This window comes from Peromyscus californicus, unplaced genomic scaffold, assembly GCF_007827085.1.
Source record: "Peromyscus californicus insignis strain IS unplaced genomic scaffold, ASM782708v3 Scaffold_4__1_contigs__length_199733344, whole genome shotgun sequence".
Lineage (NCBI taxonomy): Eukaryota > Metazoa > Chordata > Mammalia > Rodentia > Cricetidae > Peromyscus > Peromyscus californicus.
Window position 1 is genome coordinate 56730708 of NW_026294562.1, and position 18278 is coordinate 56748985.

At 52.6% G+C, this 18278-nt stretch overlaps 2 protein-coding genes across 2 annotated transcripts; one reads left to right on the top strand and one right to left on the bottom strand.

Moving 5' to 3' along the window:
* The first annotated feature begins 2879 nt into the window (after nt 1–2879).
* Nucleotides 2880–10214, top strand: Cabp4 (calcium binding protein 4). The gene is made up of 6 exons (XM_052760998.1): nt 2880–4444; nt 4995–5025; nt 5107–5250; nt 6944–7053; nt 7740–7887; nt 7987–10214. Exons 1-6 carry the CDS (start codon nt 4091–4093, stop codon nt 8013–8015), a joined length of 816 nt encoding a protein of 271 aa, XP_052616958.1. The 5' UTR covers nt 2880–4090; the 3' UTR covers nt 8016–10214.
* Nucleotides 10215–12109: 1895 nt separating this feature from the next.
* Nucleotides 12110–17904, bottom strand: Tmem134 (transmembrane protein 134). The gene is made up of 7 exons (XM_052760995.1): nt 17667–17904; nt 16760–16824; nt 16242–16331; nt 16064–16140; nt 12753–12797; nt 12557–12610; nt 12110–12479 (listed from the first exon to the last, which is right to left on the bottom strand). Exons 1-7 carry the CDS (start codon nt 17838–17840, stop codon nt 12397–12399), a joined length of 588 nt encoding a protein of 195 aa, XP_052616955.1. The 5' UTR covers nt 17841–17904; the 3' UTR covers nt 12110–12396.
* Between the last annotated feature and the right edge of the window lie 374 nt (nt 17905–18278).

Here is an 18278-nt window from a genome sequence, read left to right on the forward strand (position 1 = left end):
GTTTCTCTGTGTAGCTTTGTGCCTTTCCTGGAACTCACTCTGTAGACCAGGCTGGCCTCGAACTCACAGAGATCCGCCTGCCTCTGCCTCCTGAGTGCTGAGATTAAAGGCGTGCGCCACCACCGCTCGGCATCTTTTTTTTTTAAGATTTTTTTTGGGGGGGCCAGGCATGGTGGCAAATGCCTTTAATTCCAGCACTTAGGACACAGAAGCAGGGGAGTCTGAGTTTAGGGCTAGCCTAGTCTACTTAGCAAGTTCCAGGCTAGCCAAGGGCTACATAGTGAGACTGTCTCAAAAAAGAAAAAAATATTTATTATTTTATGGGTTTGAGTGTTTGTCTGCATACACACACACACACACACACACACACACACACACACACACACACACACACACACACACGTTGTGTGTGCTGGTACCTGTGGAGCCCAGAAAGGGGTATTGGATCCCCTAGAACTGGAGTTACATGGTAGTTGAGAGCTGCTATGTAAGTGCTGGGACCTGAACCTGGTTCCTCTGCAAGAGCAACAAATGCTTTAACAGCTGAGCCATCTCATCTCTCCAGCCTGCCTGGTTTTTACATTTTTGAGACAGGATCTCATGTAGCTCAAACTAGCCTCAGGCTCATTACAGAGTGGAGGATGGCCTTGAACTCCTGCGCCTCCCATATTCACCTCCCCAGTGCTGGGATCACAGCCGTGGGCCACTGTGTTCAGCTTCTGCAGTACTGAGAGGATTGAACCCGAGGCCTCGTGCATGCCTGGGAAGCATTCTACCAACTTGGCCACATCCCCTGCCCCTGCGTCTTGTTTCCTTGAGATGGTGTCACTATGTAGACCAGGCCGGTCTCAAAGTTTAAATGGTGCTCCTGCCTCTGCTTCCTGAGTGTGGTAATTATAAGGAGTGCACCATCATGCCCAACTTCAGCTCTTTTCCCCACAGTTTCAAGTCTTGTTTTAAGATAAAGTTCTAGATTGGACCATCTACGTGAACGGAGAGGGGGTGCTCTGAATGAAAGGTGTGGGGGCATCCCCCCCCACCCGCAGTGTTCCAGAAGACAGGGTTGAAAACCATTTAAAGGTAGCAATGTTGGTAATATCAGTACTTGGGAGGTGGAGGCAGGGGAATGGCCATAGGTTCAAGGTCAGCCTAGACTACAGGGTTTTAAAACCTTCTCTCAAACAAGAGCAACAACTGGTGCATATCTGAAACTTGAGCATTGGAGAGTGCAGCAAGAGGGTCAGGAGTTCAAGGCTAGCCTTTCATAATTAGGCTTTTGAAGCCAGCCTGGGATACATGAGGCATTATCTCAAAACAGAAAGAAGGAAAAAGAAAGAAAACTACAGGATTATCCCTTCACAAGATCCTGATATACTGGGGTTTCCAATATTTACAATTCCAGGAGGGAAAGCTCCAATAGTACCCTTCTCAGGATGCCAGGTGAGGTCTGAGCCTCCAGGCCCAGGCAGGCTGGCTGGGAGGGTCCTGAGAGTAGCCTAGGACTCTTCCGGGTCTGGCAATGGCACCTGTGCTCCTTTCCTGCACCTCAGAGTTGGACAGAGGAGCCGTTTGTCCCTTTGGGCTGCTGTGTAGAGGAGGCAGTGGGCTGCTGTGTAGAGGAGCAGTGGACTGCTGTATAGAGGAGCAGTGGACTGCTGTATAGAGGAGCAGTGGACTGCTGTATAGAGGAGCAATGGGCTGCTGTATAGAGGAGCAGTGGACTGCTGTGTAGAGGAGCAGTGGACTGCTGTGTAGAGGAGCAGTGGACTGCTGTGTAGAGGAGCAGTGGACTGCTGTGTAGAGGAGCAGTGGACTGCTGTGTAGAGGAGCAGTGGACTGCTGTGTAGAGGAGCAGTGGACTGCTGTGTAGAGGAGCAGTGGACTGCTGTGTAGAGGAGCAGTGGGCTGCTGTATAGAGGAGCAGTGGGCTGCTGTATAGAGGAGCAGTGGACTGCTGTGTAGAGGAGCAGTGGACTGCTGTATAGAGGAGGCAGTGGGCTGCTGTGTAGAGGAGCAGTGGACTGCTGTGTAGAGGAGGCAGTGGGCTGCTGTATAGAGGAGCAGTGGACTGCTGTGTAGAGGAGCAGTGGACTGCTGTGTAGAGGAGGCAGTGGGCTGCTGTGTAGAGGAGCAGTGGACTGCTGTGTAGAGGAGCAGTGGACTGCTGTATAGAGGAGCAGTGGACTGCTGTATAGAGGAGGCAGTGGGCTGCTGTGTAGAGGAGCAGTGGACTGCTGTGTAGAGGAGGCAGTGGGCTGCTGTATAGAGGAGCAGTGGACTGCTGTGTAGAGGAGCAGTGGACTGCTGTGTAGAGGAGGCAGTGGGCTGCTGTGTAGAGGAGCAGTGGACTGCTGTGTAGAGGAGCAGTGGACTGCTGTATAGAGGAGCAGTGGACTGCTGTATAGAGGAGCAGTGGACTGCTGTACAGAGGAGCAGTGGACTGCTGTGTAGAGGAGCAGTGGACTGCTGTATAGAGGAGCAGTGGACTGCTGTATAGAGGAGCAGTGGACTGCTGTACAGAGGAGCAGTGGACTGCTGTGTAGAGGAGCAGTGGACTGCTGTATAGAGGAGCAGTGGACTGCTGTGTAGAGGAGCAGTGGACTGCTGTATAGAGGAGCAGTGGACTGCTGTGTAGAGGAGCAGTGGACTGCTGTATAGAGGAGCAGTGGACTGCTGTATAGAGGAGCAGTGGGCTGCTGTATAGAGGAGCAGTGGACTGCTGTATAGAGGAGCAATGGGCTGCTGTATAGAGGAGCAGTGGACTGCTGTAAAGAGGAGCAGTGGACTGCTGTGTAGAGGAGCAGTGGACTGCTGTGTAGAGGAGCAGTGGGCTGCTGTATAGAGGAGCAGTGGACTGCTGTGTAGAGGAGGCAGTGGACTGCTGTATAGAGGAGCAGTGGACTGCTGTGTTGAGGAGGCAGTGGGCTGCTGTACAGAGGAGGCAGGATTATCACAATGGAGTGGGGGAAGGGACACACACCCAGGCAGGAGTCCCAAGTGCCTTCTGCTGCCCTTACTCTACCTCCCCCAGCTGGTGGAGGGAAGAAAGCATCCCTTTGAGGGTGGAGAGGAATTGGCTACCAGCTACCTATGGAACATGCCAGATCACACCTGGACCCCTGGTCGTAGCCAGTATCCCCATGGCTCCCCACCTCCACCTCTCTCTTTCTTGGCAGAGTCTCCTCTATGAGCTCTAGCTCTGCTGGCCTCAGAGTCTGGACGCCCTCCCTCAGGGCCTGTAGCATTGTCTGGCTTACCTGGGAGGTGCAGGCCGGGTAGAAGGAGCAGGGTGCTGCCTGCTTTCCCAAGGTCCAGCCACCAACCAGCCCCACGATGGGGCCTGCCGCATGGCGCCCAGTGGCAATATGAAGGCGGACAGGCAGGAAACTCAAGCTGAGGGAGCATCAATCATTCATGGGTCTGCTCTCTGGGAAACCCTAACCGTGGCCCCATAGGGCTAAGTCACCAGCCAGGGCCCCCCATCCCAACAAGGTTAGATAATGGAGACCCTTTGCAGGAGCTCCTAAGGCCCAGGGCATTCTGTGTCATCTCCACCCCTCTGTCAGCATCCAAGGCCTCTTTTCTAAAGTTCCATATTCCCTCTGCCCCAACTAGGATGTCACTCCATGGGGGACCCAAGGTGACAACTCTCAGCCTTTTCCAGTATTGCTCCTCCTGCCAAAGGGGCCTTTGCTACACTAAGTTCAGCCATGTCACACTCTGGGATGAGTGCGTAGCTCTGCAGCAGTGTGCCCCCATTTCACAGATGGGTAAACTGAGAGTTGGAAGGATGAATTGGCTGCTTCTACTAGATAAGTGGCTGAGCTTAATTAAGTATGAGCTCACTGCAGCTGCTGTGTCCTGGCACCCTCACTCCTGAGAACAGTTTTCAAGACCCATCTGGTGCTGCCAGGCCACCCTGGGGCAGAGGGCAGGGATTAGGCTGGCTGCCTGACTCGTTTACCCTAATCCCCCTCACTGTGGCTCCCAGGTGATCAGCTCAAGCCTGGGGGGCTATAAGCAGCTTTCTGGGTCCTGAGAACCAAGGGCACTCCAGGGAGCTGCATCTCTGAGTCCTGTTATCCTCTACATGGCAACAGAGCATGGCTCACAGCAGGTTCCTGACCCCCAGAAGACCCCCGAAGGAGTTGCATCTCCTGGGAGTGCTGCTGAGGGCTTCACCTTGACCAGAAGAAGGAGCAAGAAGGAGAGGCAGCTGCCAGGGTCTCAGAAGGCCAGTTCTGGAAAGCAGTCCTCTGGCCAGGGCTCTGAAGCCTCAGGAAGCAGCAAGAACCCCCCAAAGACTAGAGCGGGGCAGGATGAGCCATCCTCAGCACCGCCTGGGCAAGCCTCTCACCGACAGTCCCACCGACATCGTCCTGACCCCCAGCAGGACGCTGCCCAAAGGACTTATGGGCCCCTGCTCAACCGCATCTTTGGAAAGGTCAGGGGGTATAGGGGTGGGGGATTGAGGATAACTATCCTTATCTTTATCCCTGCATGTCCAGGCCTCCTGCTTTTTGTGCCAGATTGGGAAAGACAGGACAGGGCTGAGTGGTGGCTTCTTGTACCCCAGAAGACCGGGGGTGGGGGGCAGGCAATGCAGGACAAGGTTGGCTTTGGGACTGCTGGTATAGTGACCAGAAGTCCTCACACCAGGCATCTTGGAGAATTCATCTGAAGTTCCAAGAGGATGGGGAAAAGGTGGCTCTGTAGGATTTTACCTGTTTTTTTGTTTGTTTGTTTTGTTGTTGTTTGAGACAGGGTTTCTCTGTGTAGTTTTGGAGCCTGTCCTGGATCTCGCTCTGTAGGATGTCACTGCCTCCGCAATGCCTCTGCCTCCCAAGTGCTGGGATCAAAGGCGTGCGCCACCAATGCCCGGCTCGATTCTAGCTGTCTTTCAGCTGCTTTGGTGGGGCCAGCCCTGCACAGGGCACTTGGAGGGGTTGGAGGAGCTGTGGCAAACAGGGACATGTTGGCTTACTCCCCTACAGGATCGTGAACTGGGCCCTGAGGAGTTGGAGGGTGAGTGTCTCTCACTGTTGCTGGGAGGTGGAAGGTGACCCTGGGTCTGACTTCCTGGTCTGACTTCTGCTAACCCTGCAGAGCTTCAGGCCGCCTTTGAGGAGTTTGACACTGACCAGGATGGCTACATCGGCTACCGGGAGCTGGGTGACTGCATGCGGACGCTGGGCTACATGCCCACGGAGATGGAGCTCCTTGAAGTGTCACAGCACGTGAAGATGCGCAGTCAGTGATGGAGCCCTGCTGGGTGATTGGTTCGGGAGCCAGCCCAGTTACCTAGAGGGTGGGCGGGCCACAGTCATGTGATTTTTAATTTTAGTTATGATTAGTGGGGGATGTGTGTGCCATAGTGTGCATTTGGAGGTCAGAACAGAGCTGTTGGGAGTGAGTGCTTCTATCAGGTGGGTCCCAGAGAGCTACGCAAACTCAGGTCATCAGGTTGGGTGACGGGCATCTTTATCCCTTGGGGTCATCTACTGCTCTTGGTTCTTTCTTTCACTTTACAACAATTTCCAAAATGAGCATGGGATTTGCCATCGATGTACACATCCTGGCTTGCTTTCTATTGCAGTGATCAATACCATGACCAAAAGCAACTTGGAGAGAAAAGCGTTTATTTGTATTACAACTTACAATCGATCGATCGTTGAGGGAAGTCAGAGCAGGAACTCAAGTCAGGAACCTGGAGGCAGGAACTGAAACAGAAACCGTGGAGAAGTGCTCCTGACTGCCTCGCTCTCCAGGCGCCTGTTCAGCTACCTTTCTTATACTTCCCAGGCCCACCTTCCCAGCAGTGGTACCACTCATGATGGACTGGGCCCTCTCACATCAATCATTAATCAAGCAAATGTCCCACAGACAGGGCCACTCTGAGGGAGGCATTTCCTCAATTGAAATTTCTCTTCTTAAATGACCCTAGCTTATGTCAAATGGACACACACAAAAATTAACCAGAGCCAGGCATGGTGGCACATGCCTTTAATAATGTCTCTGGGGAAGCAGAGGCAGGAGGATCTCTGTGAGTTCAAGGCCAGCCTGGTCTACATAGTGAGCTCCAGACCAGTGAAGACTGAATAGAGACCATGCCTCAAAAAGCACAATGCACATTCTAGGATCACGCATCTCTTTTCCCCTGAAGTTCTTACTTGTCCCTTGGAGTTGTAGGGGACTAATGACATTTTAGAACTGAGGGTCTGACAATGGCATGGCAGTGCTTTTAGAAGGTATTTACTGTGTAGATGGCTTTCTTTTCCACTGCCAGCCCTAAATAATGGCACAAAGACTTATTATTAATTGTAAAAGTGTGGTCTTAGCTTAGGCTTGTCCCACTAGCTCTTATAACTTAAATTAACCCACTTATTGTCATCTATGTTCTGTCATGTGACTCGTTATCTCATCTCTCCATACTCTCCATGATGCTTCCTTTGTGTCTGACTGGTGACTCTGCCTTTCTTTTTCCCAGAGTCCTCTCTGTCCCTGGAAGTCCCGCCTAACCTCTTCCTGCCTAGCTATTGGCCGTCCATCTCTTTATTAAACCAATCACAGTGACACCTATTCACAGTGTACAAATATCTCACAATTTAGAGCTTCCTGCTTAGCCCTACTCAGCTAGAGCACTGCTCTGTGGAGTACCTTCTTCCAGGTCCATCCCAGGGTGAGAACAAGAGGGCTGGTAAGCCACCCAAGACCTCAAACAGCAACAGGATTTGAACTTGGGCTGCCTTCTCTGAAGCCAGGTCTCTTTCTGGCCCACTGGGGCTTCATGGAGAACAGGAGCATCCCTGACCCCCACAATAGCCAAGAAACCCCTCTTTGAGCAAGGACCTAGGCGAGCCTTCCTGAGCTCAGAGCCCTGGTGGGAAGACAGAGAATGTAGCATCTCAGTGAGTAGATTGTGACGCTCTGCTTGGGTCCACAGTGGGTGGCTTTGTGGATTTTGAAGAGTTTGTGGAGCTGATAAGCCCAAAGCTGAGGGAGGAGACAGCTCACATGTTGGGTGTACGAGAGCTCCGCATCGCCTTCCGAGAGGTAAGGAGTGCACGTGGAGGCAAGCATGGACTTCGTCCTTATTGGGAACCTTCAGGAGACCCAGAGAGGCAAGACTAGGGTCTGGGGACAGGTAGAGAGGGCTCGGCTTATTCCCATAAGGTCTTCGATCAGAGAATCCTCCTCTAGGAGGCAGTCCTGACTCCTGAGGATGGGAAGGGTTAGATACCTGGTGGGAAGCATCATTGCCCTGGATCAGGCAGTGGCAGGAGTAGAGCCAAGAATAGGGTGTAGTTCAGTTGGTAAAGTGAATACTTAGTATGCCCAAAGCCCTGGGTTCAATCCTTAGCAACAAACAAAACCAGGGCATGGTGGTACACATGTAATCCAAAGACTTGGGAGATGGCGAAGGCAGGAGGCTAAGGAGTTCAAGGCTATACTCCACTACATAGTGAGTTTGAGGCCAGCCAGGTCTTCATGAGACACTGTCTCAACAATATAAACCAACCACCTAAAGCAACCCAAGGAGGCCAAGCATGTGGGCCCACGCTTTTAATCCCAGCACTTGGGAGGCAGAGGCAAGAGAAACTGTGCATTTGAGACCAGCCTGGGCAGGATGACATAGTGAGACCCTATCTCAAATAAAAAAAAGGAAGAAAGAAAACAAGAAGAGCCACTTCGGGAGACAACGTGGGTAGGAGCCCCGCTCGGACTCTCTGTCTTGACAGTTTGACAAGGACAGGGATGGACGGATCACAGTGGCAGAGCTGCGGCAGGCAGCACCCGCTCTGCTGGGGGAGCCGCTGGAGGGCACTGAGCTGGATGAGATGTTGCGGGAGATGGACCTCAATGGGGATGGCACCATAGACTTCGATGGTGAGTCACCCTCGCAGACGCCTCTCCCATGCCTCTAGCACTTTGAACCTCCTCCATCCCTGACCTGGCTTGGCCTTCCCCGACCTGTCTCTCCTGCAGAATTTGTAATGATGCTGTCTACTGGCTGAGGCGCCTGCAGGGACAACCTACTGCCCCTGAGGCCCAGATACCGGCAGGATCCAGACGACCACACCCTTCCCCAGGATGGAGAGATCCTCCCCAACTGTAGAATGCCTCTACCGTGGCCACACCCGACCGACTCCAGGGTCTGCCTTGCTGTCTTTTTCTCCCACTCCCAAGCCGTAGAGGGAAAAGTCGCAGCTGGTTGCAGTTCCCAGTGGAGAACAAGATTCGAATCTCTCCAGATCCTGGAGCGATAGGGAGTTCCCCAACATTGGCTGCATTCCAAGAAACCAGGAAACCAGGCATAGTGCGCTGTGGGGGAACTCCTAGGACATGGTAGATTGAGAGGGTGACCGGATCATTTCCCGATACTTACGTGTATAAAGTGCTGCTTTGAAAAGTGAACTTGGACCAGGTAAAATGGCTCAGCAGATAAAAGCTCTTGCCACCAAGCCTGAACTAGATCCTTGAGGGCTGGGCGGTGGTGGTGCCTTCCTTTAATCCTAGCATTTGGGAGGCAGAGGCAGAGGCTGGTGGATCTCCATGAGTTCAAGTGCCAGCCTGGTCTACAATAGTGAGTTCCAAGACAGCCAGAGCTACACAGAGAAACCTTGTTTCAAAAAACCAAAATAATAAATAAATAAATAAATAAATAAATAAATAAATAAATAAATAAATAAAATTCACATGATGGAAAGAGAGAACCAACTTCACAAAGTTGTTCTTTAGCATGTGCATGCTCTGTCAACCCCCCCCTACCGCCCTCTGTCATGAATGAAAAGTGAATGTGAATCTGGGTGTGGCAGGACATGCTAGTAATCCCAGTACTAGCATGATGGTCCAACAACGAAAGAACTGGGAAGGAGGGGCTGCTCTGAGGTCTCCAAAGCTTGGGGAGCTCAATGTGGGGCCTGGGGGGAGCCGACACTGAGGGATTGAGGCTTGCGGGCCTGGGCTCTCACACTCGGCAGCGACGGACACCCATTTGAGTGGACTTCACTTAAGGTTAGCCTGGAGGGTAACAGACACAGAGTATACCATTCAAAAATCCAACAGAGGAGGCAAGGAGGAAAATGAAGAATTTTGATTTACACTAGAAGTCTGGGGAAAAGCTTTTTTTTTTTCTTTTCTTCGTTGAGACAGGGTAGCCTGGCTGGCCTGGAACTCACAGAGACCCTCTTTGCCTCTGTCCTGCTCCCGAATGCTGGGAGTAAAGGCATGCACCAGCCACCCACAGCCACTGAGAAAATATTTATGCCTCCTATCAGCGTGCTTCACGATAAAGAAACACTGTTTATGGTGTCTAGAGTTTAGGTCTCCGGCGTTCTTTGAGAAGCGTCGTGGCCAGCGCCATCTGGGTTAGAGCGGTTAACCAATAAAAGGAAGCTCTGGGTTGGAGTGTGACTTAATGGCACAGTGCTTGCCAAGCACTGGCAAGGTCCTGGGCTTGAGTGCATCACTAAAAAAGGCAAGAGTGAAAAGGAAGGCCCGGTGAGACGGCTCGGGAGGTGACGCTGCCAAGTCTGAAGACGGAGTTCAGGCCCTGGGATCCGCATGCGGAAGGAGAGAACCTTCTCAGTTCTTCTGACCTGTACACACGGCATAGTGCATATGAACCTCTACTCCCAAATAAGTAGTGCAATTATAACAAAAGAAGAAAGCTCATTGGTTACAATACAATTTTAAGCGATGCATACTGGGTCAAAGAATGGAATCGCAATTGAGTCTACTCACTTAACAATTTTTTTTTTTTAAGCCATGGTGGTACATATCTTTAATTCCAGCCCTGGGGAGACAGAGGCAGGTAGATCTCTGTGAATTCAAGGCCAACCTGGTCTAGGTAGCGAGCTCCAGGCCAGTCAGGGTACACAGAGAAACTGTCTTTAAAAAAACCATTATTATTGTTTGTGAGTACAAGTGAGTGCCTGCCAGGGTGAACATATGGAGGACAATTCTGAGGGTCAGTCTGTCTTTCAGCAGTAGATCTGGGGACTGGATGCAAGCTGTTAGGAATGTGTAATAGTGCTTTTACCCAATGAGCTGTCTTGCCAGCCTCAGTGAACAGTTTTGAAATTTTCCTTTGTTTTCTTTGTTCTCATTGTGATTATTGGACTATAACTGTGTGAGTGTGCTGATAATACAAACTGTGGGCTTGGATTTTGTCTTTCTCACTTTGCTAGTTAAAAAACAAATCAGGTTGGAGAGTTGGTGCAGTGGTTCTTGCAAACGACCTGGGTTTAATTCCCGGTATCCACATGGAGGTTCACTACCTCCATGGGCACTAGGCATACATGTGGTCCACAGACATGCATGCAGGCAAAACACTTAGTCACACAAAATTTAAAAAAAAAGTAATAAATTTAAAATTAAAAAAATCTGGGCGTGGGGCATGAGGATGCCATAGCACAGACGTAGAGATCAGAAGGAAACCTCAGCTGGTCGTCACCTTCCACTTTGAGAAAGGTGCAGCTCTTGCTGTCTTGGAACTTCAGATACCAGGCCTGCAAGCTTCCAGGGATTCTCCTGCCTCCACATCCCTTCTCTATAGAAGCTGGGATGACACATACACTACTGCGTCTGGCTTTATATATGTTCCAGATTCTGACTCAGATCCTCACAATTGCAAGCAAGGGCTCTCTCTACCGCTCCATCTCCCAGCCCCTCAGTTCTCTGTTTACTGTGTGCGTGCGTGCGTGCGTCCATCCCAAGGAGCATATGCAGAGGTCAGAAAAGAGTTTGTGAGAGTCCGTCTCTTTCCATCACGTGGGTCCCAGGGAGTGAACTCAGGCTGCCAGGCTTGGCAGCCAGTACCTCAACGCTCGGCTATCTCATTAGACCTTTATTGTATAACTGCATCAGTCCTTGGTTCGGCTAGCTGCAGAGTGGCAAGTTACTTAAGGTGTTCTGACTGGAGGTCTGAGGGTGGAAGGTCTGGGTGGGTCAGGAGAGGAGCAGGTCAAAAGACTAGGTGTCCAAGTCGGGCAGTGGTGGCGCACGCCTTTAACCCCAGCACTGGAAGGCAGAGCCAGGCAGATCTCTCTGAGTTCGAAGCCAGCCTGGTCTACAGAGCAAGATCCAGGACAGGCACCAAAACTACACAGAAAAACCCTGTCTTGAAAAACAAAAAAGACTAGGTGTCCACTCCTTCAATAAAGGCATGGACTCAGGTGTGCAGCATCCTGTTGTGTGGACACTCATGCTTTGGTCTGGAAGATGGAACACCCACTCAGCTAGTCTTTTGGTGGCCTGCAGAGGACACCATCCTTGTTCCGTTTTTTTCCCCTCTACCTGAGTTTTAGAAGGGGCTTGGGTTGTGTTTTTGTCCTTGGTGAGTTGGTCCTCACTTGTAAACTGGGGGCCTTGGGCTTCTCATCTATGAAATGGGACTGAGGCAGTAAGGATTCCAAGACTTGATTTGGGGAAGTGTTTGTCATAGCTTGTTTCGTGAGAACTACCGTGAACTCAGATTTCCTTACAGAGTTTGGGGTTTTTTGTTTGTTTAGTTTTTGTTTGTTTAAGTTTCAGACATTATTAGAGGCCCAAATTTTCCAAATGGTGGGTGCTTCAAACATTTGGTGACTCGAAAAGTCTCCTTGTCACTGTGGTGCTCCGCTGAGAAGTTGTGCTCCCACACCCTCTGCTCTTCTGTGCTCCCAATCTCTGGGCCTAGAAGTAGGGCAGTGGGTGGAGGAGCACTGCTGTCCCACATGACCCACATTTAGAGATGGCTCTGGCAGCCTAGGGCCCTAGAGCCCGGCTGGAACCAGGATAGCAGCCTCCAGACCCCAGGCCTGCGTCATCTCTCAGGGCCTTTGCTAAGGCCACCAGGACAGGTGCTGGTCTGTTACACAACGAAGACAGTTGAGTCTCCTCAGGGTTGAAGGCAGGGAGGCTGGGACCGCTTCTTCATCCAGCTCTGCCCTGGACATGATGGTGACCTTGGGCATTGCTGAGATCACCAGGCTGTCCTAGATGCCGTGAGAGGTTGGTGGTCCTCCACAGCCCCAGCTGAGTCCTTTACTAAACCTTTGTAGAAGAGAGCTGTGGTTGTTAGTGGGCTGGGCCAGGCCTGGTGGGACAGAAAAGTGACTGTCCCTGCTGGGAATAATTACACTTTTATTAGCACAAAATTACACCAACCCAGGATTCCAGGGCCCAGGAATAAACTAAGGCACACATCAGGTTAAGGGGCAACATCCCCAGGCTGGCAATGCCCCAAACTCCCTGAGCAAATCCAGACGGGGCTGGTGGTCGTGAGGCTCCCAGAGGGCCTTTTCCTTCCAGGCGAAAGGGACAGAACTGGGCGTAGGTTGGAGGTCCGCCCTGTGGACGTGTGGAGGTGGCCTGAGGCCTTGGATCTCTGGTATCCCATTGGCCAGCTGCAGCTCACTTCTCAAAGTAGGGCAGGTAGAAGAACTGGAAGCCCCGGTGGCCCTTGACAGCACAGTAGATGAAGATCACGTGGTAGACTGCGGGGCGGTGTCTGTCAGTAAGGGGGCCTGGCCCCGCCCCACCCATGCCCCGCCCCATTTCACGCCACTCTCACCTCCCGGGACTAACAGCAGGACGCCTGGCACGAAGAAGATGGCGCTGGAGACACCTGTGGTAGGAAGAAACGGACAGCTCGGGACTAGGGGTTCCTGGGGGCTGTCCGGGAAGACCTCCCTCCTTCCTGGAAGGTGGCTGATTCGTGCTGGGAGTTGGGAGGGCTTGCCGAGGACCCAGGCAGGAGGGGCGCTCACCTGGAGAGGGGGCCACCTCCAGTCCCACGCCGACCAGGATAAGCACTGCACACACATGGGGTCGTGGAGGGAAGGACAGGCGGAGTGAGGGCAGGATCTTCCACACCTGCCTCTCAGCCCGGCTCCCACCTGATGTCGCCCACCTAAACTGCTGTCCACTGGGCAGCATACCTCCCCAGGATGCTCACCAAGCTGTGTTTTCAGGGCGGCATACTTGGCAGGCCCTGGGAAATAGCTATGAAATGGGAGTTTTTACTGCTGTTTGGTGTGACCTTTCAGTCACTCAACAAACACTTACTGAACGTCCTCTGCATGCCTGGTACCAAGAATTCCACCATAAAAGGCAGATAGGGGCCTGGCATGGTAGTGCATACCTTTAATCCCAGTACTCAGGAGGGAGAGGCAGACAGATCTCTGTGAGACCAAGCTGGTCTACAGAGTGAGTTCCAGGACAACTGGGGCTACACAAAGAGACCCTGTTTCCTCCAGAAAAAAGGCAGATGGGGGATGACAGCAAGATGGCTCAATGGGTAGGGGAGCTTGCCATCAAGCCCAGCTACTTGACTTCAATCCCTTGGACCCACATGGTGGAAGCAGAGAGCTGAATCTTGCAATAATTCTCTGACCCCACTTGGGCTGTGGCATGTATCCTCCTTCAACCCCTACATACACACAAAAGAAAAAATAAATGTAACAGGAAAGCAGATAGATCTTTGTCTCATGGCCCTTCTTACTGGAGGGACCAACAAGACCCTGAAAGCTATGATCCACATTCGGGAAGAGGTCTGTGGGAACTTGAAGCAGCTGCCTCCAGTCAGTCCAGGGAACAGTAACAGCACTGCCAGGCCCCGAGCTAAGCATTCTATGAGATGCCTTGATGAACTAAACCACGCCCCAGTGGGACACAGAGAAGCTGTTCCCGTGGCAGTCATCCAGGCAGAGAAAGAATTCAGGAGAGAACTCAGAGTCTGGAGGGAACCCGAGGCTTTATAAGAGCCACCAGCACTTGATGAGACTGAACAAGAAGAACCTGGGCTGGAGAAGTCTGGGATGGCCTGCTGTCCCAGGCTGGGATGTGGCCTTTGGTGGACAGGTCATACCTGGACCCACTTTTCCTATCTGTCCTCGAGGACTCTTGGGGTAGGGTGGAGCCAGGGGGCCTGTGGGGCCACCATGGACTTTTTTTTTTTTAATGTATACAGTATTCTGCTTTCACGCATGCCTGCTTGTCAGAAGAGGGCACCAGATCTCATTATAGATGGTTGTGAGCCACCATGTGGGTGCTGGGAATTGAACTCAGGACCTCTGGAAGAGCAGCCAGTGCTCTTCACCTCTGAGCCATCATCTCTCCAGCCCCACTCAGGACTTTTGTAGACATCATGTTTTACAAAGAGCACCTCAGAAGGAGGTTCACACTCACTCCCTGAACCAGCTTAGGGCTGCAGGTTCTGCTGTTAGAGTAAACATCTTTTTCTAATTCCCTAGAGCCCTTGGTGGCTCTCTGGTGATCTCTATGAGCCTTGGCAGTCACCGGTGTGGGTCTAAATCCCAGCTCATCTTCCTCCCAGCTGCAACCTGAGGAAGCCCCTCTCCAGCCCCAGCCTGTGTCCTTACTTCCAAAATCAGGACGCTATCAATGCTTGGCTTTGCTGGGTTGAGGAGAAGCTGGCAGTAGGTGTCACCAGTGCCTGGCCTGCAGTGGTGCTGGCAGGTGGCAGCTCTGTCCCCTGCACTCAAACACCTAGAGGTGAAGATTGGATTTCTGGCCAGGAGACCTAGCTGGCTGGGGCCTTTGACCTTCCTGGAGAAGGAAGGGAAGGAGACCAAGGGTGGCAGCCACAGTTGGTCCTTCCTTATGACCCCTGTTGATCTCAACCCTGGATGTTCTGAGGACTTTTCATCTCCGTCCCGTAAAGAAGTCAGAAATAACTGGCTGTGAAACCTGCCTGTGCTGGGCCTCAGTTTCCCTACTGAACAGTGTGAGATAGAAAAAGGTCCTGGTCAGATCACATACCCCAGAGAAGAAGAAGCAGGCCTGATGCCTGGCCTCAGGGACACTAGTGTCCTGAGCACTGGGCTGCCTTCACAAACAGGCTCTGGCCTCTGCCTCTTACTTGCCACCTCTGTAAGGTGGGGGGAAATGGACCTGGCAGTAGTCAACACAGAATAAATGGAAGCTGTTACCTCTCCATTCTCTGGTCCTATGGTAGACTAAACAGATTAAATTTAAAAAGGAAATAAGTAGTGAGGAGGTGGGGTAGGGTGTGGGAGGGGGGTGAGGCACATGGCTTTAGTCCCAGCACTCAGGAGTCAGAGGCAGGATCTCTGAGTTTGAGGCCAGCCTGGTCTACAGAGCAAGTTCCAGGACAACCAAGTCTACACAGACAAACTCTGTCTCAAAAAAAAAACAATAAATAGATGGAAAGATACATAAATACATAAATAAATAAATAAAATAAAGTAAGCTGGGCATAGTGATGCATACCTGTAAACCCAGAATATGGGACGTAGGGGCAGGATGATCAAACGTTCAAGAACATACTTCACTTTTGAGTTACATGAGACCCTGTCTCAAAAAACTTAAAAGGGCTGGGTGGTGGTGGCCCACACCTTTAATCCCAGCACTCAGGAGGCAGAGCCAGGTGGATCTCTGTGAGTTCGAGGCCAGCCTGGGCTACAGAGTGAGTCCCAGGAAAGGCACAAAGCTACACAGAAAAACCCTGTCTCGAAAAACCAACCCCCCCCCCCAAAAAAAACCAAAAAACTTAAAAGGGGTAGGGGAGCTGGAGAGATGGCTCAGTTAAGAGCACTTACTGCTCTTGCAGAGGACCCAGGTTTGGTTAGCACCCACAGAGTGGCTCACAACCCTCTACAACTCCAGTTCCAAGGCATCCAGTTCCCTTTTCTGACTTCACTGGAGACTGCAAGCACATGGTACATATACATAAAAAATAAATATTAAAAATGACAGGGTTTCTCTGTGTAGCTTTGCGCCTTTCCTGGAACTCACTCTGTAGCCCAGGCTGGTCTCGAACTCACAGAAATCCACCTGCCTCTGCCTCCCGAGTGCTGGGATTAAAGGCATGTGCCACCACTGCCCGGCCTAAAAAAACTTTTTTTAAAAAAGGAAATAGTAATTTAAAAAGCACTGAATCAGGTTCCAGTCTCACCCTTGGTGCTCTCTGGACAGATGATCAGGACCCTAAGGCTAATCCTCTCATAGCCCCAGTTGCTCAGGAAGGCCCAACATGCCAAGTGGCTACAGAGCCTGCTCATAGGAGGGAGGGAAGACAGGCCATCAGGACACTCACCTAGCCCCAGCAGCAGGAGCAGAAAGGAGGCCAGAACTACCCGTCTGTTTTTCTGGATCAAAGGATGTTGGGTCCAGCTGGGTGGCAAGAGAGATGGACACAAGTCAAGGAGGTGAGGCAGTGGGGAGCCAGGGCTGGCTGGCAGACAGACGCTGAACTCCAAGGGAGAGGCTCTCACCTGCAGCAGGCATTGTAGGAGCGCTGGGTGGTGCTGCTGATGGTGCTGAAGGACCACTGAGAACTACGCATGGACATGTGCCCAGAATCCCTGAAGGACAGAAGGATGGGGAGCGGGGAGGAGGAGATAAAGAGGAGGATAGAGTCAAAATAAAATGAGGTTGTGTGTAGGGACTGAGGCTAAACCCTGCAGGATAGAGGGCCCCGAAAGGGGACAAGGTTGGGGGTGAGAGTAAATTATAGAGTGGGGTGTGTGTTAAGAGAAATGAAAAAGGGAAGGTGGGGGCCGAGTTAAACTGAGGATTCCTAGGAGATAAAAAGCCTCGCAGTGGTAAGCTGCAGGCACTGGGCACTAAGGTGAGGTGACCCAGCTGGACAGGAGATCCCATGAGGGAAGGAGGGCTAGGGATCCTCATAGGACAGATGAGTGCAGCAGGGTGGGGACCGGGCAGGTTCCTGCAGACGGGAGCCGGAGACATGGGTCTTGGGATGCAGGGTGGGTCCCCACCTGGCCCTGACCTGGTGCTGACTCCCCCATCGGGCTCTGGAGAGGCCTGGGCTCCATCCTCATCATTTTCCAGGTTCTGTTCCAGAACACAGGGTTCAGAGAGGTTGCTGGGTTTGGGCCTTTTCACTCCCCCTCTGGGGAGAGGAGAAAAGCAGCCAGACACCTTCTGCCTGGCATGCCTGGCAGCTGCTCTCTGCTCTCCCTGTCCTCCCAGCACAACCGGTTTGATGATTCAGAAACTGAAACCCAGGTAGGAAGTAGGTGGCTACTGGGGGCTTTGACACAGAAGTCAGCAGGAGTGGGTGGCGGGCTCTCAGCATGGATCCCAGGAACAGGTGACCACCCAAATGGGGTTCTTAGGGTTTTACTGGGGCCCAACATAGAGAAGCTCTGGACTTGGTTTAGCAGAGCGCAGGTCTCTAGTTCCTATGTCTCAAAGAACGCTAGGGTTGGGGGCGGCTGTCTGGGACAATGATTTATGGTGTAGTTGGAGTCAAGAGATGGGCTAACACATCATGTGTGTGGGACCTCCACTGCTAGGGTGATTCTCAAAGCAGGATGCAGATTCTCCATAGGTCATGTGGTCTGCAAGGACCCGCAAGGTCTAGTTTAGATACAAAGTGCTCTCCAAACCCGGAGGGGTGGTAATGGGGTGTCAGTATCCAGGATGGTGGGCTCTCCACTGATGCTGAGGTCTGAGTTCCTGGTCCGGGCTTGCGGCTCCCCAAAGCTGCATGGGGACCGAACTCGGAGTTCAGAGGGCAAGGATATAATTCTGGGTGAGCAGACACGTCTGGGGGAAAGTTTCCCACTCCGCTGGGGTCTCTAGGCAGAGTCTCCGGAATTAGGGTTCTCCGGGGCCGGCCTGGGGTCCCGCCCTATCCCGGACAAGAGAGTGAGATGGGCCGGGCCGTTCACCTGGTAGCGCAGCCGGGACTGCTTGTCTTCATCAGCCACCTCGAACCTGGCCCGGCGCTCGAAGTGCAGCGGCCCGAAGCGGGCGACCCCGCTGGACTCAGGCCCAGGCCCTGCGTCCTCCAGGGTCAGCTCGAAGGCATCATCGATACTGAACTGGGGTCGGGTGGCGCTCATGGCCCCCGCCCGCCTAGGCGCCCAAGCGCTGCCGCCATCCGAGCCCGCCACGGCCCCGCCCACCAAACAGGTCCCGCCCCCGCGCAGGCCCCGCCCCGTCTCCCTGGGAGAGAAGTCCTGCCCTCTACAACGGCCCCGCCCTGTCCGCTCGTCCTCCGCAGGCCTGAGCTGCGGAGCGCCGAGTGGATTCGGGATCACGTCAGCGTCTCGCGGGTAGCGGGACCCGCGGCGCCACCCAGAGGCTGCCTTGGTGAGCGACAGCCCGGACTGTGATCAGGCGCAATTTAGGCTCATGCTTGCAGGGGCCAGTAGGAGGGAGAAGAAATGCCCATGCCCAGAGGCTCAGACCTCAAGAGTTGGCTTGAATACCAGTCTGCACTCCTGTGCCATCCAGACTTTTGGACCTGTTACTCCATCCTACTCACCACGGCTTCCGGT

Excerpts from the sequence above, each read along its gene's own strand:
- Cabp4 (XM_052760998.1), top strand. The coding sequence starts at position 4,091 with ATGGCAACAGAGCATGGCTCACAGCAGGTTCCTGACCCCCAGAAGACC. Across the intron at positions 4,445-4,994 it reads TCAACCGCATCTTTGGAAAG|GATCGTGAACTGGGCCCTGA; the intron begins GTCAGGGGGTAT and ends ACTCCCCTACAG. Across the intron at positions 7,888-7,986 it reads TGGCACCATAGACTTCGATG|AATTTGTAATGATGCTGTCT; the intron begins GTGAGTCACCCT and ends TCTCTCCTGCAG.
- Tmem134 (XM_052760995.1), bottom strand. The coding sequence starts at position 17,840 with ATGAGCGCCACCCGACCCCAGTTCAGTATCGATGATGCCTTCGAGCTG. Across the intron at positions 16,141-16,241 it reads TCCTACAATGCCTGCTGCAG|CTGGACCCAACATCCTTTGA; the intron begins GTGAGAGCCTCT and ends CTTGCCACCCAG. Across the intron at positions 12,611-12,752 it reads GGAGGTGGCCCCCTCTCCAG|GTGTCTCCAGCGCCATCTTC; the intron begins GTGAGCGCCCCT and ends TTCCTACCACAG.